This window comes from Sapajus apella, unplaced genomic scaffold (assembly GCF_009761245.1).
Source record: "Sapajus apella isolate SASKATOON/1434 unplaced genomic scaffold, GSC_monkey_1.0 scaffold52, whole genome shotgun sequence".
NCBI lineage: Eukaryota > Metazoa > Chordata > Mammalia > Primates > Cebidae > Sapajus > Sapajus apella.
In genome coordinates this window covers 184,893-208,751 of record NW_022436992.1, presented here as the reverse complement: position 1 = coordinate 208,751, position 23,859 = coordinate 184,893, and the positions used below count along the sequence as shown (strand labels likewise).

The 23,859-nt window shown below is 48.3% G+C and overlaps 1 protein-coding gene across 8 annotated transcripts in view; it reads left to right on the top strand.

Annotated features, from left to right (window-relative positions):
- Window positions 1–23,859, top strand: part of SLC4A5 (solute carrier family 4 member 5) — a 135,910-nt gene that overhangs the window by 87,969 nt on the left and 24,082 nt on the right. For 6 of the 8 annotated variants that reach the window (XM_032243366.1, XM_032243364.1, XM_032243370.1 and 3 more), the window contains 10 exons: window positions 401–496; window positions 3,297–3,352; window positions 6,971–7,128; window positions 7,895–7,982; window positions 9,460–9,614; window positions 10,768–10,977; window positions 12,614–12,788; window positions 14,622–14,755; window positions 15,488–15,759; window positions 20,852–20,910. In XM_032243366.1, the coding sequence (XP_032099257.1) occupies window positions 401–496; window positions 3,297–3,352; window positions 6,971–7,128; window positions 7,895–7,982; window positions 9,460–9,614; window positions 10,768–10,977; window positions 12,614–12,788; window positions 14,622–14,755; window positions 15,488–15,759; window positions 20,852–20,910 (1,403 nt within the window). The remainder of the gene's footprint in view (window positions 1–400; window positions 497–3,296; window positions 3,353–6,970; window positions 7,129–7,894; window positions 7,983–9,459; window positions 9,615–10,767; window positions 10,978–12,613; window positions 12,789–14,621; window positions 14,756–15,487; window positions 15,760–20,851; window positions 20,911–23,859) is intronic. The other 2 variants (XM_032243365.1, XM_032243367.1) reach the window with 2 other exon arrangements.

Genomic DNA, 23,859 nt, shown 5'->3' with positions numbered 1-23,859 from the left:
TTTTCTGCCTCCTGGATTCAAGAGATTCTCCTGCCTCAGCCACCCAAATAGCTGGGACTACAGGTGCCTGCCACCACACCTGGCTAATTTTTGTATTTTTAGTAGAAACAGGGTTTCACCATGTTGGCCAGGCTGATCTTGAACTCCTGACCTCAGGTGATCCACCCGCCGCAGCCTCCCAAAGTGCTGGAATTACAGTCATGAGCCACTGCGCCCAGCCTGTAATCTTGTTCAGACTATTGACTTGCTTAAATGAAAAAAAAAAAAAAAATTCTTCCTGGAAGGGGAAGAGACATGTCTCATATAGCCCAGTTTTATTTAGTTAAAGTGAACTAACCTGAGAGGCTTTGCTATACCAGCAAGGCTGTTGAAGCCAAGTCCGTTCTGATTCTCCTCTCAGATCGCAGTCCTGGCCGGAGCCTTGGTGCTGGCCCAAGTCTACACCACTCCACGGAGGACCTGCGGATGCAGCAGAGTGCAAATTACGGACGTCTGTGTGAGTGTGTGCTCCGCTGCTCTGTGGCAGCTTTGTTTAAGCTGTGGCAGCTGTGACATGGCCACATTGCCATAGGTGGGGGAGACAAAGCCCAGGATCTGCCAAGAATTCTCAGGGCGTGGATCAGGAGAAGCCTAACTTTCACTCTAATCCCGGGCTGCTGTCAGGGCCTCATTTACTACTTAGTATTCAAGTCATTCCTCTGAAAAATGAGGCTCTCAGTCGCATCCTGATGTAATCAATACCCACTCCCATGTTCTAGGCATTTTTATCTCAGTTTGTATCCTCATCTTCACCAAACTGACATTAACCCTGTTTTTTGGTGAAAAGCTTTCCTGGAAACGGAATTTAAAAAAAAAAAAAAGCAAGGTCCTTTCCTTCAGTTCAGTCAGGCAGCATTCCCATCACTGGGTGGCAGTCTCGTACCACCACATGGAGAAGAAATGTGGGCAGAGTCATGGCCCCTTTTTGCTGGGAATGGATGGTGTGGGGGGGTGGTTTGAGGTGAGAGGTCACAGACAGGCTTTTTACGCAGCTTATCAGGGATACACAGACAGGCAAGCTGGAGGAAAGAAAGGAGCCAACTTAGAAAATGAAGAGAAAAAGAAAAAGCAGTGAAAGACTATTTTCCTTCTGGTATTTTTGCTAAAATGCCAAGATGTTAACAAGTGCAGCCCAGTGCTGTGCCCCGTCCATGCCCGAGGAGTGACTTGGGGGGCAGTGCAGCCCCTGCCCGTGGCCTTGGCCATAGCAGGTGTTTGCTGCAGTCTTCTCTCCCTGTCTTGATGGCCCAAGTCCACTTAGTCTCCCTTGGCCTGGTTATTCCACATAGGGATGCCCAGTGAATGTTCAGTGGGTAGACAGTGGCTTCGGGAAGACCTCCCACTCAGTTGTCATTGTATATGAGGTCACCTCCCTACCAACACTGCTTAAGGGTAGGAACCACTGGGACAAGAGGCATGAGTGGATGGTTACAGCTTTGTGTGAACCAGGTCATATTCAAGGTGGTCACCCACCCTGAGGTGGCCCAACATGCAGAACACAGGGCACAGGGGAAGGATCGGAGAAGAGGAGACGCTGACTGAGTCTTGGAGCATAAACAGAAGTTTTCCAGGAGCAAGGAGGAGGAAGAGGGGGTTCTAAACAAAGGAAACAAATAGCAAGTTGCGGGAGGGAAGAGAAGGAGCTGGAGGTAAAGAACATCAGTTCAGTTTATAGGAAGTACAGGAGTTAAGGGGAAGAGAAGGTCAAAGCAAAGAGGGCCTTGTACACCCAGCAAAAGAACCCAGATTCTAGTGGGGCACGGTGGCTCACTCCTGTAATCCCAGCACTTTGGGAGACCAAGGCGGGCAGATCACCTGAGGTCAAGAGTTCGAGATCAGCCTGACCAACATGGAGAAACCCCATCTCTACTAAAAATACAAAATTAGCTGGGTGTGATGGAGCATGCCTGTAATCCCAGCTACTTGGGAGGCTAAGGCAGGAGAGTCGCTTGAACATGGGAGGTACAGGTTGTGGTGAGCCCAGATCATGCCATTGCACTCCAGCCTGGGCAACAAGAGCGAAACTCAGTCTCAAAAAAGAAAAACCCCAAAACAAAACAAGAAAACCCGGATCTTATTCTGAAGGTAATGGGAAGCTTGAAGTAGGAGCATGCCGTAATCAGATTTCTGTCCCAGTAGGAATAAACTAGAAGGGGCAAGATTGGAAGGCAGAGACTGAGCCTACATTCAAGAATGGAAAGGAAGGGACAGAGGTAGAATTGAAGGGCTGGTGGGAAGTAGGAGGTGAGGAAGAGGGAGGGTCCAAGGCTGCTCCTAGATTTCTGTCTGAAGGGCTGGTGGATGGGAGGGAGGGGCATTGAGTGGAATGTGTCTGTGAGGGGAGTGATTTGGTGGAAGATAAAGAGTTGTATTTGAGGTGCCAGAGGCGGCTGCTCCAAGGAGTCTGCAACTCAGAAGAGGGGTCAGACTAAAGATCCATCCTTGGCATCCTCAGTCCAGATGGGTGTTGGAAATAATAGGAGTGGGGGTAATTGACCAGCGGAGAGGCTGAGGCACCCGGAGGGGATGAGAGCAAAGACAAGACCCCAGGAGGCCCAAGCAAGAGAGGATCCTGGGACAGAAATGAGAGGAGGAGAGCTGAGAGGAGCCACGTTCCGGACACCAGGAGTGGCACAGGCCAATAGCCGAGACACGATAGGTCTGAGGGTATCCACCAGATCGGGCTAGTGGGAGAAGAGAGCTGACTTTCTCCCCCTTAACAGAGGAAGGAACTATTGGGCAGTCCAAATAATTGACTATCACTGTTCTCATGGGGAGGCCACCTTCCTTCCCTCTGTCAGCCTAAATCACCAGCCCATCTTTAAAGATTCTTACTGGTCATGGAGGACAGAGGTGAAACTGCTCTCCTCTCCAGCAAATTCCAAGCTTAGTGACACATGGCCCCTCATCTAATAATGCATCTGTTGTCCCTCCCCCTATCCAGGACTGGTACAGAGCCAGACCCAGAGTAGATAGCCTGGCGACGTCCAAGAAGGTGGAGTTGAAGAGTAGAGACTAGAGTGCGGTAGATTGAGGAGGGAGAAGGAAACAGTGGAACCTGGAGTCTGACACCTCTTTCAGGAAAGCCATTAAATGGAAGGAAAGTGAGAGGATGCTAGCTTAAGGGAGCTGCAGGATTAAGGGGGAAAGGACTTGCTTTGGTTGTGAACATGGGAGAGGCATGAGTAGGGGCCATAGCAAAGGGACCTGTGAGAGCCTGGCTTCCCCTGATGGATCTTCCTTTCCTTCTCTCCTAGGTCATGCCCAGAGCAGAAGCATGAATGACATTTCTCTCACCCCAAACACAGACCAGGTAGTAAAATCCCTGCATTTGGCTGCAATGGAGGGCCAGGGCAGGAGGAAGTCTTTGGTTTCAGGGGCAGGGATCCCCTATGGGCAGAATTCCATTTCTACGAAGGAAGGGAGTTCCAGGAAGGTCCCAGGTGGGGACCCTGGGCCACCTGGGGGACTCTGCCAAGCCCAGCAGTCAGGGACTGATTGAATCCCAGGTGCTGGCTCTATGTCAGGCCCTCAGGCTGTGGGACAGAGAACATGATCAAATGAGGTGCCAGCTGTCCTTGAGCTCAGCATTTGTTGAAGAGAAAAGACCAGCACACATGACTTCATCTCCCCTGTGACCCACAGGCAACTTTAATGATGGGATAGGGATTGGGGCTGGCAGAGAGACAGAAAAGAGTCTCCCTGTGAGGAGAACAGTGGTAGTTAATTGCTTAGACTGCCAATAGTGCATCTTCCTGTGGTCTCCCACGAGCTGGACTGAAACTTCCTTGATGAGATCAGAATCCTACAAACAGCTTGGGTCCAGTTCTAAGTCCCACAGCCCCAGAATCCTGTGACTGTGCCCTTTGGGGAAGGCCAGAGGAGGCCCCCTCAATTCCAACTCCTGCACACCTCAAGGACAGGAGGTCCCATGGTCCCGTTGTCTGTCTCCACAGAAGTAGGAAGAAAAATGACAAAGGAAACCTGAAACTTGGCCAGGAGCCTTCAGGAGCTTGGGTGGACCTGCAAGCCTTCCAGGCACCCCTAAGTTTGGTGGAAGGCAAAAACAAAGTGAGCCCCTCATGTCAGTGTCCTGGGCAAAAATAAACTAAACAATAATAAAATCAACCAACATTTAAAGTCCACACTGCATGCGCTACACTGTGCCAGGCATTTTCTGTGAGTCACAAAGATACTGTTTTCATTCCCATTTTACTCATGAGAGAACACTGAGGCTTACATCAGTTAAATAACATGCGCAAGTCTATAGAGCTGAAAGGCAGAACTTTGATTTGACCTAGGTAGTCTAACTCCTAGAGCTCTTAATTTTGGAGTAATTTAGGAACTACTTAGTATTCTGGAACATTATTTGGAGAGGAAAACCGCTTTTAGTCATGCACACAGACAGTGGAACTGTAATAAGAAAGCATTTCCTAGTAAAAGTTTTTCATAACCATTTTAATGAATGTGTGAGTGGTAATAACAACACTAGCTGTCACTTTCAGCAGTCAGTGCTTCCTTGATTTAGGGATTGGAACCCACCATCTAGCACCAGCGTCTAGTTCTCCTCGCTGATCCCTGATGCTGCAAATACTGAGAAGCAGCATCAGTGGTCTATGCCAGTGGGCGTTCTTTAGCAAGCCCAGAGGCATTTGCTCTGCAGGCTCTTTCTTCATCATTGGTTTATACAAAACTAAACTCCATGCTTGCTCTGAGTCGGCAGATTCCCAGTGAACAGAGAGTAGATTCAGACAGTATCATTGTGCTACAGTGACTCCAAGGGTTCAGGAAGTGGAGTCAGCAGGGCCCTGGTTATACACACCCATGTCCAGGCTGTGGGCAAGCCAGGGTTGGTCGGAACACTAGCATGCTCCTATTTCTGGGATGCCACAACCCTGGCCTCCTTACCAAACAGGTCACAATGTGTAAGGAAGGACCAAGTCCCTGGTTCAGTTTCTCTTCTCTCCTGGATTACAAGTGGGTTGGTTTGATGGCCAGGTGTTATGGCTCACATCTGTAATCCCAGCACTTTGGGAGGCTGAGGCAGATGGATCACTTGAGGCCAGGAGTTCCAGACCAGCCTGGCCAACACAGAGACCCCCTGTTTCAACCAAAAATACAAAAATTAGCTGGACGTGATGGCATGTGCCTGTAGTCCCAGCTACTTGGGAGACTGAGGCTGGAGAAGCGCTTGAACCTGGGAGGAGGAGGTTGCAGTGAGCCGAGATCATGCCACTGCACTCTAGCCTGGGTGACAGAGCGAGACTCTTGTCTCAAAACAAAACAAAACAAAACAAAACAAAACACAAGTGGGTTTGTTGGGACACCCTGAAGCATCGCTGCTTCCAAAGCCTCATTCTCCAGGCTGCTGCTGCTTAGCCCGCTTCTCCTACCCTGCCCTGGATCCCCTCCCTGCCTGATGCTCAGAGACGGTGGCTGCCCTGGTACACCCAGCTCTCCACCCTGAAGAATGCTGCTTTTTAATCAACTGACCATGCCTGAGACAAAGGGACTTTTTGAGTCTCAGGGACTCTGGTGTTCCTGTCAATTCCTGCTTTTTCTCACTATGTTAGGATCCTTGAGGCTGCTGATGGTTGCCTGGGTGGTTGTGGAGGGTTTTTTTTCTGATTGGATTTAAAAGATTATAAGGGTGCAGGCCTTGCTCGTACTGGTAGGCCACCCAGCCCAGTGTGTATCATACCCCCACATAAGTCAGATCAGGAAACAGCTGTGGGCGTAAAAGGGCTGGACCTGTTGGCCATATCCATGCCCACAGCTGACCCCTCCACAGGGATGGGAAGAGATACAAGGAAGCTGTGTCTTCACTGAGCCTGTGAGAAACAGACAGGTCTGTGCCCATAGGAAAGACTCCAGCAGAGGGGAGATTGGTGGGAAAATTGTGATGTTTGCAGGTGCTTTCTTTAGAGCTGTCCTCTACACCAGGCTCTTTCCTGTTGTTTCAGCCACCGTGGACTGCTCTCAGCCCTGCCACCACCGCAACTGCTCCCCCTCTGTCTTCTGACAAAATTATCTCTGTCTCTTGTCTATCCATGCCCTTGCTGCCCAGAGGGAAAGCAATCTGAAAAAGGAATTCATTCTAAGATGTTAAGGACTAAGAAGAGCTCGAAAGTAATCATCCCTGGGGTATTTTCAGCATAAAAAAGGACTCAGGAAGAATGAAGTTATAAACACAGAGAGTGGGAACACATTTGAGCGGAGGGCTTGTCTCTAGTACCTCTCACATCAGACCCCACTGGCTCTGCCTGTATGACCTAACTCCCCTGAAGAGATACTAGCCAGAGGGACTGGAGAGAGGCCACCTTGATAGTCTCCACTGGAAAATCCCAGAAGTTATGAATTTCCTGGGAGGTCCCCTGGGGGTAACTTGGGGGCATGGAAATCTCCCAGACTTTGAGACTGATCCAGGAATTCCTGTGAGCCAGGAAGCTGGTGGCAAAGGGAAAACAAGGCCTGTCTACTTTGACTGTCAGAACAGGCCTCCTCCTCCTCACAGCCACCAAAAGTGGAGGTGGAGAGGGGGGGTCTGGGTGGCTGGAGTAGAGGTGCTGACACTCCCTTCTGCTCAGCCTGGAAGAGGCCATCCAGTGAGGCCTGATGTCTGGCAAGCCTGGGGCTCTTCTCAGACCCCTCAACCCACAACTCAGTGGAACAGTTTTCATCCATCAAGGAATATCTTAGGGCCAAGTCATTGCCGGATCCTTCCCATCTACAAAGCTTAATGGTGCCTGGGGTTAACCTACATTCAGTCTTCCCATCTGCAGAATTGGGAGAGTACTTGGTTATTCTTTCAGTCTATTGGCAACATTGGGAGAATTTTTTCAAGTTAGACCTGAAAGCAGTCTGAAGGAGAGTGAGGGAGTGAGAGCAGGTGGGAGTCGCCATGGCTATCTTGTTTTCCTTCCCTGTCCAGCGGAAAAACAAATTCATGAAGAAGATCCCCAAAGACTCGGAAGCCTCCAACGTGCTCGTGGGCGAGGTAGACTTCCTAGACCAGCCATTCATCGCATTCGTGCGCCTCATCCAGTCAGCCATGCTGGGAGGAGTAACAGAGGTGCCTGTCCCCACCAGGTGAGAGCCATTGAAACCTGTCCCCATGCCACCCTCAGGGAGCCAGCTGTCCATGCAGTCAGCAAGCAGTGCTGTTGATTGTTAGTGCTCTTGGAGACACCTCTAAGTGTGGAGGTTGCTGGGAAGGGATATCTTCTAACTAGGGAAGAGTTTTAGAGTTTACTAAAAATCATAAAAGAGTAGGTAACAACTGGGAGAGAAGTTGTCAGGTGGGCGTTGGCAGCAAGACAAAGGTGAGGATGCTCAAGGGGGAGCCTAAGGGAGGGGAAGAGGAAATCTTCCTCCAAAGCAAACATGGGGTTCCACAGAGGGAAGTAAAAAAGTTTTTTTTTTTTACTGCATGAGCAGTGGCTCATGCCTCTAATCCCAGCATTTTGGGAGGCCAAGGCGAGTGAATTGCTCAAGCTCAAGAATTGGAGGCTAGCCTGGGCAGCACGGTGAAACCCTGTATCTACGAAAAATACGAAAAATTGGCTGGGCATGGTGTTGCATGCCCATAGTCCCAGCTATTCAGGAGGCTGAGGTGGGAGGATCACTTGAGCCCAGCAGGTGGAGGTTGCAGTAAGCCAAGATTGCGCCACTGCACTCCAGCCTGGATGATGGAGTGAGACCCTATCACAAAAAAAAAAAAAAAAAAAAAAAAAAAAGTTAAGAATGGATATTGTTTGGGGCCAAAACACTCTCTTCACCTGCTTATATTTTTTCTTCTCACTTTCATGCTCCTCTTCCTTCATCTTGTCTGTCTCCTCCCCCGTCTTCTTTGCAGATTTCTGTTTATACTGCTGGGACCTTCTGGGAGAGCAAAATCCTACAATGAAATTGGCCGTGCCATTGCAACCCTCATGGTAGATGATGTAAGTGGTAACCAGAAGCTTGTACTCCTGAATTTTATGCCTCCTGCACCAATCACTCCACCTTCATTCATTAACTTATCCAGCCAGCACATTGGAATACCTACTGTGTACCAGGCACTACGTAGGATGCTAAAGATGAAGAGAATCGGGGAATAGTCATTGTCCTTTAGGAGAACCAATCAAGCGTGAGGGACAAATTGATACTTATAAAACCAACCATGTGCTAGCTGTCCAGGGGGTCAAGGAGGGCTTCACAGATGAAGGGGCTTTAAAGCTAAGAAGGAGCAGGAGGAAGGTAGACCCAGCACCAGGCTACGAGGCAAGCGTTCTAGACAAAGGAAATGAATGGGTCAGGCTCAGAGAAGCTGGATGGAGGTGGTTTGATGTAGACTCAGTGTAAGAGCTTCAAGGGAAGGAGGTGGCACTGGAGAGGTGAGCCAGAGACTGCACAGAGCCTGTAAGCAGAGCTGAGTCATGCTGTGTCCCCAGAGTGATGGGGAGCCTAGAGGACTTTAACTCTTCCCCTTTGTGCCAAAAATACTCACTGGCGGCACTTGTGCCTGCAGCCTTTATCCCGGGATAACTTTTTCCCACAAAATGTCTCACTTTTATTATTATTTTCACATCGCTCCAGTATGTTGACTTTAGAAGCAAAAGACATCATTCTACTTATAGCATTCTGTTTTTAGTTGTGGTATTTCCATTTACAAAATACGGTAATTCTCAATGACTGAAAATATCAAATCCTAGAAAACTAGCTTTCCTACGAGTGATGGTAACATCATTCTCGAACAGTTGTTAGCCTAAGATTCATCTGATGAATCCACTGTTTCCAAAATAGGTGATTCTGATTATTCCAATGATTTTGATGTTAGTTCTGTTTAGAAATAACGCCAAGAATAGTTTTTATGTTTCATTTTCACAATGAAAGTCAGATTTGCTTTGGCCTCAGAGTGTTTTCATGTAAAATTAAATGACCACTGGCAGTGAGCTGCACTCTTCTTTTCCTAAATGGGAAAAGGGTTAAACATGAGCATAGCCCCATGGAATCTGCAAGTCAGAAAGCACACTCGAGACAGTGTGAACAATGCAGGCTGAGCCTCCAAGGGTGAAGGGCTAGGAGTAAAAATTGGAAGTAAAATATCTGAGCTCTTTGGATTGGGCCCTACAGAGGTTTTCTAATGTATGTGCTGTGTGAAAAACTGAAACCAGAAAGGTTAAGTAACTCGACCAAAGTCCTGCAAGCAAGAATATGGAGACCTGGCCTTCAGATCCAAGACAGGCTGTCTTCCCCCAGTGCCTGCTGTGTCCCGTTGTGCCATATTTTACCAGTGTGCTATGGTTCCCTCCCAAAAACTGAGTGAGTTGGCAGTGGGAGATGTGGTTCGGTGATTTCTTTAAAAACTAGATGTGGTGTGCTCCTGGGCACGTCACAAAGAGACCTGACCTTTTTTTCTCCCTCCTCTCTCCTTGCCAGCTCTTCAGTGACGTGGCCTACAAAGCCCGCAATCGGGAAGATCTGATCGCAGGAATTGATGAATTTCTGGATGAGGTCATCGTCCTTCCTCCTGGAGAATGGGACCCAAATATCCGAATTGAGCCCCCCAAGAAGGTGCCCTCTGCTGACAAGAGGTGTGTATGAGAATGGGCGATAGGGAGAGAAAAAGGAGGCTTCAACTCTGTATGTATCATTTTATTTCTCTTTAAAATACATCTGAGGCCCGGCATGGTGGCTCATGCCTGTAATCTCAACACTTTAGGAGGCCGAGGTGAGTGGATTACTTGAGCCCAGGAGTTTGAGACCAGCCTGGGCAACATAGTGAGATCTGGTTTCTGGAAAAAAAAAAAAAAAAAAAATTAGCTGGGCATGGTGGCACACACCTGTAGTTCCTGCTACTCTGGAGGCTGAGGCAGGAGGATTGATTGAGCCCAGGAGGTCGAGGCTGCAGTGAGCTATGATCATGTCACCATATTCCAGCCTGGGCAACAGCATTTGACCCTATCTCAAAACAATTTTTAAAATAAGTTTAAAAATAACGAGATGGCCAGGTGCAGTGGCTCACGCCTGTAATCCCAGCACTTTGGGAAGCTGAGGCAAGCAGATCATGAGGTCTAATCCCAGCACTTTGGGAGGCCGAGGCGGGTGGATCACGAGGTCAAGAGATCGAGACCATCCTGGTCAACATGGTGAAACCCCGTCTCTACTAAAAATACAAAAAATTAGCTGGGCATGGTGGCGCGTGCCTGTAATCCCAGCTACTCAGGAGGCTGGGGGAGGAGAATTGCCTGAACCCAGGAGGCGGAGGTTGCGATGAGCCGAGATCGCGCCATTGCACTCCAGCCTGGGTAACAAGAGCGAAACTCTGTCTCAAAAAAAAGAGTTTGAGACCAGCCTGACCAAAATGGTGAAACTCATCTCTACTAAAAATACAAAAATTAGCCGGGCATGGTGGCATGCGTTTGTAATCCCAGCTACTCAGGAGGCTGAGGCAGGAGAGTCAATTGAACCCAGGAGGCAGAGGTTGCAGTGAGCCAAGAAGGTGCCACTGCACTCCAGCCTGGAAGGCAGAGCAAGACTCCATCTCAAAAAAATAAAAATAATAAGCTACATCAGAAGCAAATATGGCTAAATGTGAACACTTGTAAAATCTAGGTGACCTGTATGTGGATAGTGTTAGATCATTTTCTGCATTTATGCCTGTCTTCTAAGATATTTCATAATTTTGGTTGGAGAGGTGAGGGGTGCTCTGGGGTCCCCCTCTCCCTCATCCCCCTTCTCTTCCAGGAAATCTGTGTTCTCCCTAGCAGAGCTGGGCCAGATGAATGGCTCTGTGGGAGGAGGTAGCGGAGCTGCTGGAGGAGGCAACGGAGGTGGTGGTGGTGGCGGCGGAGGCGGGGCCGGCGGCGGTGGTGGGGCCGGTGGAACGAGCAGCGGGGATGATGGAGAGATGCCAGCTGTGCACGAAATTGGGGAGGAGCTTATCTGGACAGGAAGGTGCCCACCCCAGCCTCACAGTGACCCTGCTGTCCTTTAGACTTCTCTCCTTCTCAGCTGCCCTCCAGGGATCTTTCCCAACCACGGCCTATAGCACCCCCTCAGGTTACCCCTGCCTTCTTTCCCTCCCAGAGCCCTTGAGCCCCATCATGGATCCCCAAAAAGGGTTGCCTCAGGAGAAGGGAATTTGAGACCCTGTACAAGAGAAGAACCCAAACTTTTCTCTTAGACATCCTTTGGTGCCTGTTTCCTGGGTCTGCTGTAACAAAGTACCACAAACTAGGCGGCTTAAAACCACAGAAAGTTACTCCCTGCAGTTCTGGAGGCCAGGAGTTCCACAGCAGGGGTCGGCAGGACCACCATGCTCCCTGAGGCTCTGGATAGAATCCTTCCTGGCCTCCTCCTGGCTTCTGGTGGTGGCCAGCAGTCCTTGGTGTTCCTGGATGGCAGCTGCATCACCCCCGGCTCTGCCTCTCTACCACATGGCCTTCTGTGTGTCCCTGTCTTCACAGAGCACGTTCCTCTTTGTATAAGGACACCAGTCATATTGGATTAGGGCCCACCCTAATGACTTTGTCTTAATTGGATTACCTCTGTATAGATGTTACGTAGATGTTAGGGCCTTAATATATATCTTTTGGGAGGACACGATTCAAAAAGTACCTTTTTTAAAAACCTAATTTACCTATTCAAAAACTTTTCTTTTTTTTAAGAAAATATGCCTTGGCCTGGGTTTTTTTTCCAGCTCTTGGAGCCACTCAGGTTGATCTAGATTTAGGAAAGGACATGGCCTTGCAAATCTACATGTAAATCATGACTTTGAGAACGAAGTCATGTTTTAAATGCCTTGACTTTATACCAGTGGTTCTCAACTTTGGCCCTCCTTAGTCCCCCTACCCCAGAGTCCAGGGGATTTGGCAATGTCCAGAGACATTTTTGTTTGTCACAACTGGAGAGGTGAGTTGCTACTGGCATCTAGCAGGCAGCTGCTAAACATCCTGCAGTGCACGGGACAGCCCTTACAGCAAAGGAGTATCCAGTCCAAAATAGAACTGAGGTTGAGAAACTCTACTCCATGCTAAGGACTGCGCTGGGGGATATGGGAATAGCAATCCCAGTAAACAATGTCTCCAAACCTAAAATCTCCCACTCAACTGTTCCAGATAGAAAAATTAAAAAAAAAAACAAATACCAACCAGTTATAAGGTTTAGAATCTGTTCTTAATGAGTCTGTTATAACCTGGGATGCTTCTATCACTGAAAGTTAAACACACCTGTATTCACCAAGAGCAGGCACCCTGCAGATGGTCAGGGATGTGAGGAGGACCACCATCTGTGGACCCCAGGGCTTCCATTCTCCATGGAATGTTAGGTCTACCTTGAGACATATTCCCATCAGACTTTCCCTCTCCAAAACCTGCTGTGTCCACCCTTCCTAGTGTGGGGGATGCCAACCACAAACTCAGTCCTACAGGAATTCATCCCTGGCCCCAAATGTTCTGGTGGAAAGATCTTTGCCCCATCCACTCCGGTCAAGTTCCTTTCCTCACCCCAGACTCTGCAGGTTCTTGTAAATAGCCCTGCCCCTGCACTGGTGTTAGTGGTGAGAAAGCAGCGCCCGGCCTGTCTTGAGCAGGTTCTTCGGTGGCCTGTGTCTGGATATCAAGAGGAAGTTGCCCTGGTTCCCAAGTGACTTCTATGATGGCTTCCACATTCAGTCCATCTCTGCCATCCTATTCATCTACCTCGGCTGTATCACCAACGCAATCACCTTTGGTGGACTTCTGGGGGATGCTACCGACAATTATCAGGTATATGTGAGCTGCACACCTGAGTGTAAAAGTAAGATCTGCCACCACCTGGTGGCAGCAGGTAGCTTCATCCTGTAATTCCCAAAACCAAGGTTTCATCTACCATCCAGGTTGAGGCCATCACTATTTGTAACCCTTTAGCCTTCAAATAATGATAATACGACAGTATTAAAAGATCTGAAACTAAATCTCATTACTAAAGACCAAATTTAATGATGCTTTAAGTAGGTCAGACTGTTAAGGGGAATCATCTGCTGTGTTATTTGGTACTCTTCCTACTGATACTAGAGTGAATTTAATCAGACAGTTAATGGAGTGCTAATTGTGGCCTCCTCCCCACACTTTTTAAACACCAACCTTGAATTCTTAGTTTGGAGTTAAGACATTTTTAGAAGGATGGTAAGCTGTTACTATGACAACAACTCAGGCCTCCCTGGGGAAAACAGCTCAGCAGAGACACCCGCCAATCTCTTAGGCAAAGGTCTTCTTTGGTGGAGGCCTTCAAAGTAGAGCCATTGGAAAGCTCAGTGCACCAAGGAGAAGACCCATTTGTCTGGTACCTCCTAGTCGTGTCCACATGGCTGCCCCTCAGGATACCCCAGTTCACACAGCTGACATTGCATCCATTATCTTCCTTCCTGACCTGCTGCTCCCTGGGCTTTCCCAGCATAGCAGGTGACACCATGGTTCACCCAACTGTCTACACCAGGAACTAAGCATTATCCTTGACCTATAAATCCTAGCTTCCCCGTGCGGCCCTCGCCACATGGCCCTATTTGGCTCTCACACCTCATCTCCCAGCATTCTCTTTCTCAGCATTCCTACCCTACCCACCCATTCTGCATTGTTTTCCATCAATCCTGATCATCTTTTGGTTCTTCAAGTACATGCTGTCTTTCAGCTCCAGACCTTTTATATGGTATTCCCTTTTTCTGGGACACCGTTTCTTGTTGCTTCACTTAACCCTCTTCCCCTGGCCAATTCTCTGCTCATTTTTTGGATCTCAGCTTGTACTTGTCCACTTCTAGGGAGGCCTTCCTGACCACCCCTTTACCCCTACTGCTTGCTCCTATGGCACCCCAGACCTGTCCCAGCTTAGCACACCTCTTGGCAGTGGCTCTCAACAGGGACAATTTTCACCCCAGGAGACATTTAACAATATCTAGCCATAGTTTTCATTGTTAAAACTGGGAGGAGGATTGCTACTGGCATCTAATGTGTAGAGGCTGTGGATGCTACTAAACATGTTACAATACACAGGACAGACCTTCACAACAAAGTATCATCTAGTCCAAAATATCAGTTGTGGTGAGATTGAGAAACGCTGCTGTATGGAAATTGCCTGGTTAATTACCCGTATCTCCCACTAGAATTAAGGTGTGTTATCTTGTTCAGTGATGGCTTTCTAATACCTTGCACAATGTCTGGTACGTAACAGACACTCAATGGATTTTGAAAGAATGAATGAATTATCTGACCTCTAAAAGCCCCAGACAGATGTTTGGATGAATGAATAATCAGATGGGTAAATGGGCTGTCTTCTGGAAGTAGATTGGACACAGAGACAAGCACATCCACTGTTTTCTAGGCCCTGGGTGCCAAAAGGAATTCACATGGGACCTTTATCCAGATGGAATTAAAGAGAGTGACACTGGCCATGCTGGCAAGTAGTGGAGGGAGTAGGAGATGGAGAACAGGATTTAGGGAGGAAAGGGCCCAGAATGAAGGATGAACACTGTGGCCTGGGCCTTTGGAGAGATCACTGGGCTGCAGCCTGTGTGGAGAGGCCCCTTCTCCTGCCTGTGCTGAGCCACACATTCCTTGTGCCCCCAGGGAGTGATGGAGAGCTTCCTGGGCACTGCCATGGCTGGCTCCTTGTTCTGCCTCTTCTCGGGACAGCCTCTCATCATTCTCAGCAGCACGGGACCCATCCTCATCTTTGAGAAACTCCTCTTCGACTTCAGCAAGTAGGTGTCCCTTGGTCCCCAGTGCCTGCTCTCATACTTGCGGCAGTATGCCAAGACCAGGGCAGGGGAATAGGCCCAAAGGGGAGGTGGTGGTGCAGAGGTGCCAAAGCCGTCTTTAACCATCGGAAGGGCTACCCAGTGACCCCTCCTGACTCCTGCCAGCCACCTGCCTTTAAGACATCTTAGTGCATATTGGCACAGCCCATAGGGACCAGCCATGACAAGGGGAGAAAATTCATACCACTCAGTTTGTGAGCAGTGGTGACTTGATAGGCAGTATAGTGTATGAAGAGTCTTGGTCTGTAGGTCAGAAGGCTACACCCAGACCCAGGCAGCTCCCGTCACTACTCCAGGCTCAGTTTCCTCCTCTACAGCATGAGGGTTGGGACTAGACCATTTCCAAGGGCTGCTCAGCCCTGTTCTTCTAAAATTCCATTTTTCACTCACTCTGGTGTCTGTTACCAACTGTGTGAGCACTGAGATGTCTTAGCACCTTCCTGCCTCCCCCATAAGATCTTCAAAAATTTTTTTTACTTATAAACACTGGACCCCCATGCGATCTCAAAGATAGACAGCTGCACCCCAGAATTGTCCCTGTCCCGTCTTTCACAGTCCCTGGAAGGGCATCTGTGCCATAGGAAGACAGATAAGCCACGCAGGGGTGGGTCTGAGGAGCCAAGCACAACCAGGAGCCCTGGCCTAGAGGCCCCTCACCTTCCCTCTGTCTTCCAGAGGCAATGGCCTGGACTACATGGAGTTCCGCCTCTGGATTGGCCTACACTCAGCTGTCCAGTGCCTTATCCTAGTGGCCACAGATGCCAGCTTTATCATCAAATATATCACCCGCTTCACTGAGGAGGGCTTCTCCACCCTCATCAGCTTCATCTTTATCTATGATGCCATCAAGAAGATGATCGGTGCCTTCAAGTACTATCCCATCAATGTGGACTTCAAGCCAAACTTCATCACAACCTACAAGTGCGAGTGTGTCGCACCTGACACAGGTGACCAGTAACCCTAGACTTGCCATGGGCCCTCACCTACCCCCCTCAACTCTGGTCCCCTGAACCTTTACCACAGCTCTCTACTCCTATTGCAGGGGAGGGGCTGTTCAGCCAAAGGCTTACTGTTCCAAGGGAGCAAATACAGGGTTTTGAACCCAGTTTTTCAAAGGAACCAAGGGGATAGTAGCTCTAATAAGAGTTACAGGATTATCATCATGAGGGTACAGGTATACCCCAAGAAGGTGTAAGGCATGCTTTGTCTCGGTGTGGGGAAATGTAGAGGCCACATGTCTGAGGAGTTCCTCCTGTCCAGGAGTTCCTACTCCAGGCCAGGGGTAGACCTGATGATGACTGAAGTTCCTCCCAGCTCCATCAAGTCATGATATGATGAGCTGTCCCCAACACAGTGCTGCCCATGTGGTCACATACCTCGTAAGGTGAGATCACACCTGAGGGATGGACATCCACACAGATGGGAACATGTCCAGAGTGGAGGCTCTGCCAACCATGCCATCTGAGAACAGCTGGATAACTGGGGCTTATTCAGCCTCTTAGGGACATGAGAGTTATGAGAGAAGAACTGTCATGTCACAGAGGGGCTGTGCTCACCCTCTGAAACCACAGGATGTAGAGCAGAATGAGGAACAGAGAGCAGAAGCTCCAGGGAGCCAGATGCTGACTGAATTTAAGAAAGAACCTACAGTGATGGGAGTTACCATCATGGGAGTTCTCAGCCCCTTTGGTTGGTGGATTACCTGGACACTGTCTGGTTGTCCATCTGCCAAGGATATTGTAAAAAGGATTCCTGTATAGGTGGAGTCAACCTGATAATACCCAGTGCCACACCTGTGAAGTTACTTTCTGGCCAAAAACCTGTCCTCTGTAAGTTAAGGCTTCTCATAGAGTCTGAGCCTCCTTCATAGTCACGATCGTGCACCTGAGAGCCTTCAGTGGCATGTGTCCAGAGTGCCCAGGGTGCTGCAGAGCAGGAGCAGGAGGTCTATACACACATCTCTAAGCACCGAGGCCAGACTCACAGAGAGCAAACTGAGGTTCAGAGACCACCCAAGGTCACGCCAAGCCTCCATTTCCCTGGCTGTAAAAGAGGGCTTTCAATGTAGGCCCTGCTGGTCTCCTGGGATTCCTGTGGGGTTTCCAAATCTGTACCCCAATTGAGTTGAAGGAAATAAGTGGATAGTGGGTTGTTTAGCCCCTTAGTACATTACTGTGGGTATAAAGAAAATCAATCATAAGTCAATCAAAAATATTTGCTGCACAATTATTGTGTACCCTACTTTTGGCCTTGTGGAAGATAATGATGTCCTGCCTTCTGGGAACTTAGTGTTAATTATACCCTCTTCTCTCTGTGACTGCAGTGATTTTGTAAAGAAGTCCAGACTTCTTTTTTCTTGTCATTATTTTGAGTTAATCCACTAAAATCTAATAACAGGTGAAGCTACCCTTCATCCTGAGCCAAGGCATATTGCTTCCCCAGAGGGGCTCCTACCTGCAGGCAGGCCCTTTAGATTCTACCCTGGAACAAATCCTGCCTCTGTGGGGAAGCCCCATCAGGACCTTCCCATGTGTTTGTATCTTCTATACTACAGATTCAGTGTTGCATTGACATAAGTTTTACACAAATATAGCTTCTAGAAGCACACATCCTTGATCTCTTTTAGAAATGATCCAAATTCTAGGGTTATATGAGGAGCTTTGACCTTTTTTTTTTTTTTTTTTTTTTTTTTTTTTTGAGATGGAGTCTCACTCGTGTCGCCCAGTCTGGAGTGCAATGGCACGGTCTCAGCTCACTGCAACCTTTGCCTCCCAGGTTCAAGCAGCTCTCCTGCCTCAGCCTCCTGAGTAGCTGGGACTACGGGCATGTGCCACCACGCCAGGCTAATTTTTTTTTTTTGTGCTTTTAGTAGAGATGGGGTTTCACCATGTTGGCCAGGTTGGCCTCAAACTCCTGACATCAGGTGATCCACCCACCTCGGCCTCCCAAAGTGCTGGGATTACAGGTGTGAACCACTGGGCCTGGCCACTTTGGCCATTCTGAGAATCATCTGTCCTTAAGAAAAATCAAACCCAGGGCTGCTCTAGGAACAAGGGCCATAGGAGTGTATAAGGTACATTATGAGTGACATAATGAAGCCACCTGTTCCCAAATATCTTCCTCTCTGGCTTTGCCCAGGTACCTGATGTTACCTCATTCTTTGGGGTCATGCTGTTGTCATGGTTCTCAAAATGTGGTCCCTGGACCAGCAGCATCAGGGAACTTTCTAGAAATGCAAATTATTAGCCTCCTGCCCCAGACCTGCTGATCAGAAACTCTGGCTGGGCATAGTGGTGCACAACTGTAGTCCCAGCTAATCAGGAGGCTGAGACAGGAGGATTGCTTGAACCCAGGAGTTTGACACCAGCCTGGACAACATAGCCAGACCCTGTCTCTATTTCAGGGGGTGGGGGGAAGGAAGGAAGGAAGGGAAGAAGGGAGGAAGAAGAAACTCTGGAGTAGGATCCAACTAGACATATATTAAGTCTTCCAATTGATTCTGACGCACTGTCAAGTTTGAGAGCTGTTGCTCTATTGAACTATCAGTAATAATGGGTCGTTATTGGCCACTAAACCCCAATAAGATTAAATTTCAATTTCTTCACAGAACTAGAATAAGTTAGTTTTGATTAAGATAATATGGAAAGGAAAATTCTATACATTTAGGAGAGTGGGATGAGGGGGATGAACTGTGGAGGGTTTCTTTCCCAGTCTACAGGCCACCTACTTAGTAACAAGCCCATATTCCTAGTTTTACTGCGAAGCCCAGTCTTACTATGGTATACTCTCACTCCTTGTCACTCTTCATCATAAAAGCTTGTTTGGGGCACTTTCTTTGTATTTGCTTTTGCTTCCATTGTAATTTATTTGTATTCTGTTTATGAATGCTGCACACACTGATTTGGCTGCTTTCAATCCCAAGTGAGTACCACTTTGTAAACACTGGAATTTAAAAATGTTTTATACTTGGACCCTTTCTGAAATTTTCCATGTTATATTTCTTTCATCTTCTTCTCAACTGACTTTCAGATAAACCCTACAAAGTTTTCAATATGAAAGAATTGATAAGCATAAGCAGAAGACGTCAAAGGTGGTCCGAAGACATTGGGTAGTGAAAAAGACATCTGAACTCCCCAGGCTCAAGCATCAGCCAGGAGTTCTCTAGCATTTGAGCGAGAAGTCCTGAGTCAGCCTTCCTTCCCAGCTTCTCTGTCTCCATCATTAATTGTACATCATGTTCTTTTGGTCACTGATGTGAGGAAAGGCAGTAGATGACCCCGGTTTCTAATAAATGAAGCCTTTCTCAGAACAAGCCTAACAAACCTCTGGGTTTGTAGAGCTTCTAGGAATATTCTGTCCTGGGTCAAGTCAAAATTCCTTAGCCACTCAGCATCAGCTGGCCTGGGACTGAGCAACATAGCTGGGCCCTATAGTCGTATCAGCCCTATGGACAGCCTGTTGGAGGTTGGGAGAAGCCCCAAGACATACCCTTCTTCTTTCTGGGTTTCTAACCAACTGTGGACAGCCAGCAGGAGCCATGTCAGGCTTACACTGCATTTCAGACATATTGCCAGCAAGTTGGCTGGTGGGCCCGCTCCCTCTCTCTCCAGACCTGCTGCCGAGGGACTACTTGGTCTGCCTTCACTGGAGGAGGACGGTGAGGCAGGCCTGGCCTTTGCCTCCAACCTTGCAGTTCAGGAGGAAGAGAGAGGGCAGCAGGCCTTCAAAGCCTGGCTTCCTGTAGGTGGCCACATCCCTGTGGAGCCTGGCCCTATGAATGAGGAACAGGGGAGGCAGGACAGATCACAGAAGTGGGGAGCAGAAGGTCCACATGGAAAGGAGAGATGAGCGACTGGGATTCCTTGAAACTCTCCCTGTAGACCCTCATGTGATTCACATACAATTAGGAACACTGAGGCCAGGGTAGGGAAGTACCCAGCAAGGGATGCAGAGACACCCGCTGAGAGCAGCACATTTGGGTTCCCGATTCTGCTTCAGGGCCTGGACCTTCGTTTAACTTTCCTCAGCTTGCATTTGGCAGATTAGAAAAGATAATATCAAAGCAACAAGTTCTGTCAGGACTAGCTGACTTTTAAGAAAAAGCACATATGGGCCGGACGTAGTGGCTCATGCCTGTAATCCCAGCACTTTGGGAGCCTCAGGTGGGCAGATTACTTGAGGTCAGGAATTCAAGACCAGCCTGCCCAACATGGTGAAACCCTGTCTCTACTAAAAATATAAAAAATTAACCAGGTGCCGTGGCACATGCCTATAGTCCCAGCTGCTTGGGAGGCTGAGGCACGAGAATCACTTGATCCTGGAGGTGGAGGTTGCAGTGAGCCAAGATCACACCACGGCACTCTAGCCTAGGCAAGAGAGCAAGACTCCATCGCAAAAAAAATAAAAGGAGGGCTGGAAGAGAAGGGATGTATCTGTGGAGGTGAACAGGTCAGGGAAGTTTACTCTGTAGAGCTGGGAAGTTTATAGGCTCTGGACCAGCCTTCCTGGGATGGGATCATGGCTCCAAGCATGAGCTATGTGACCTTGGGTGAATTACATAACCTCTCTGGGCCTCAGTTACCTCATCTGTAAAGTGGGCATATTTGGTGAAGATTTGGGAATTAAATACATGGATATATGTAAGGGCTTGGCATAGAGCATGGCATAGAATAAGTTCTTTGAACATTTTTAAGTCTAACAGCCCAGTGACCAGTGAGGATTCTCAAGGCATGTTATCCGCCAGCTTGTCTTAACACTTTGTTGTGACCCCAGACTCCCTGCTTCAATTTTTAAAACAAGCTCTTGTCATCAGGCAGGTGCTGTTCTGGCCCAGCTGCTCTGTCAGAGTTGTGGCCTAGGCTCTGTCCAACCAGGCCTTCCCTAACTGGGGCAAAGTCAGGAAGGTGGAGAGGGAGCTGCTCTCACAATGGAAGCCAGGCATTGGCTCTGAGGAGCTGAAGGGAGATGGGAAGGGGTTGGGAATGCAGCTCCTGGCCCCACAGCTGCTGACCCTGCCCTGTGTCATGTGCTTATCCACAGTGAATACAACCGTGTTCAATGCTTCAGCCCCACTGGCACCAGACACCAACGCTTCTCTGGTAAGTCCTTTCCTCTTATGTCAGATGTTTGAGTACTTTTGTTTGTAGGAGGAATGAGAAAACATTTTGGAAATGAGACCAACTATGGCCACCCAGACTTGCAGAGGTCAGCTCCAGCCATACATCAGGGTCACCTGCAGAACTTTGTAAATGCACACTTTTTTTTTAAGGTATACACTGTAAACATCCCACTTAAAAACATGCCTTTCTCTTAACTCCATGTTTTTGTTTTTGTTTTTGTTTTGGCTTTTTTGGGTGTGTGTGTGGGTTTTTTTGTTTTTTGTTTTTTTTTTTTTTTTTTTTTGAGAGGGAGTCTCACTCTGTCACCCAGGCTGGAGTGCAGTGGCACAATCTTGGCTCACTGCAACCTCCACCTCCCAGGGTAGAGACAGGGTTTCACCATGTTGGCCAGGCTGGTTTCGAGATGGGGTTTCACCATGTTGCCCTGGTTGGTCTCGAACTCCTGGGCTCAAGTGCTGGGATTACAGAAGAGAACCACTGTGCCCAGCCCCATGTGTATTAATAATATGATACCAGCTGGGTGTAGTGGCACACACCTATAATCCCAGCTACCTGAGAGGCTGAGGCACAAGAATTGCTTCACCCCAGGAGGCGGAGGTTGCAGTGAGCCAAGATCGTGCCACTGCACTCCAGCCTGGGTGACAGAGTGAGACCTGGTCTCAAAAATAATACTGATAATATGACACACACACAAAGGAAGGGGAGGTAGAGGTGAGGAACGGTAAATAGGGCTGCACAAAGCTTTAAGCAAAGTCTCCCATTCATCTTTCTGCCTTCTTCCTTCTCTTTCTCCCTAGGACCCCCAATTCCCAACAGTGCCACTCTCCAGCCCCAGAGAATTTATTAGTGTTCCTTCCTCAATGAATCGAATGTGTCCTTTGCACAACCTTAGTCTCTGGGGCCTAAGGTATGGTCTACCTTTTCAATAATGACAGTAGTCTTCAGGAGCCAGCATCCTAGCCATAGTGGCTTAATGATAGGAAGTTCAATTCCAGATGAAGGTAGCACCTGGTAGGACTTGGGGGACATTTGTGAGCTTTTACTCTCCCCAAGATTGCTTCTTAAGTTATTCCTGCCTAGGCAGTTGACTGCTCTGCCTACACACATCCCAGTTCGCAATTTAACTTAATATTTTTCAAAGATCAGGGGTTTTTGCCCAGGCTGGAATGTAGTGGAATGATTATATTATCACTGCAGCCTCAAATTCCTGAGCTCAAGTGATCTTCTTGCCTCAGCCTCCTTAGTAGCTAGGACTACAGGCATCAGCCACCATGCCCAGCTAATTTTTAAATTTTTTGTAAAGACAGGGTCTCACTATGTTGCCCAGGCTGGCCAAATATCTATTTTCAGAGAGAAAGAACAGAATCAGTCAGTGCCTATTTCTGAATCCCTATTATATGCAAGGTGCCGTGTGCACTGAAGGTTAAAAAAGACATCTGAGAAACCAACACGGTCCCTGTCCTCAAATTTGTTTTTAATATATTTGTGAAAAAGAACCTGAAAAGTTATAGGACAGCATAAGCAGAATGCACCATGCATTAAATATAGGCCAAATGTGTACTTCAATCTTGAAGGCAGGAAAGAAGGCTGCTGGAGGAGCCAAGGAAACCCTCAAAGAGGAAGTAGAATGCAACCTGGTCTTCAAGGTTGGGGAAAAGTTGGCTCAGCAGAGAAAAGCACATTCCAGAGTGAAGGAATAGCATAGACAGAAGGGCAAGAGAGGAAAACACAAAACCTGTGCAGAGGCTAGTGGGTGGGCTAGGCCAGCTAAGGTGGGGTTCGGGTGGGGCTCGGACAGGGAACCACAAGAGACAAGCTGGGAAAGGGATGTGGGGCCAGACCAGGGAGGGCAGCAGAGGAATGCTACCCTGGAGGGAACACTTTAAGTTGCTTTGGTGATTGAGGGATGAGCTAACACTCAGTAGACAGGGCCCAGAATGCAAGACAGTCCTATATGGAACAGTTGTGTGCCATGAAGAACAGTTTCTGACTTCCTTACTTGTATCAGCTGTCTATTGCTGCATAACAACTATCCTCAAATTTAGTGGGCAAAATCAGCAGCAGTTGCAATTATAATCCTCATGACTCTGAAGGTTGGCTGGCTGTTCTTTTTTTTTTTTTTTCTTTTTGAGACAGAGTCTTACCGTCACCCAGGCTGGAGTACAGTGTTGCGATCTTGGCTCACTGCAACCTCCTCCACCTTGGTTCAAGCAATTCTCCTGCCTCAACTTCCCAAGTATCTGGAATTACAGGCATATGCCATCGCACCCAGCTAATTTTTGTATTTTTGTAGACACAGGGTTTCACCATGTTGGCCAGGCTGGTCTCAAACTCCTGACCTCAAGTGATCTCCCCACCTCAGCCTCCCAAAATGCTGAGATTGCTGGTGTGAGCCACCATACCTGGCCAATCTTAGGAATATATATATGTATATATAATTTATATATAAAAATTCACTGTTGTGTATGCCCTGGATTTTAGGCATCTGGGACACCAAGGTGGGGAGGGGCTGAAATGATTCAAGAGGGGAATGAAAAAGGAATGTGAGCCCTCATATGTGAAAGGGTGGGACAGAGGGGATGGAGGGGAGAGAATAAAGATGAGACACTCCAGGAAGGAGGTGCGACAGGACCTGTGGTTGGTTGATGGGAGCCAGGCCTGCTGATGGGGAAGGCATCCTCCCTCTGCACTTTTCCTCCTTGATAGCACAGCAGTGCATCTTAGAACACAATGAAGAAACACATGTGAGCTCCTAATCTTCCCAGGGAGCTTGTCATTCCTTGAATCAGCTGGTCCCCAGGAACATCACTCTGTTGCTGAGGTCACCATCATGGACAGGAGGGCTGGGGTCCCTCAGAGGGTGGGAAGGTATGCCGACTGCCTGGGAACTGCTGGGGGAAGGACACAGCTGACCCACCAGGAAGATGC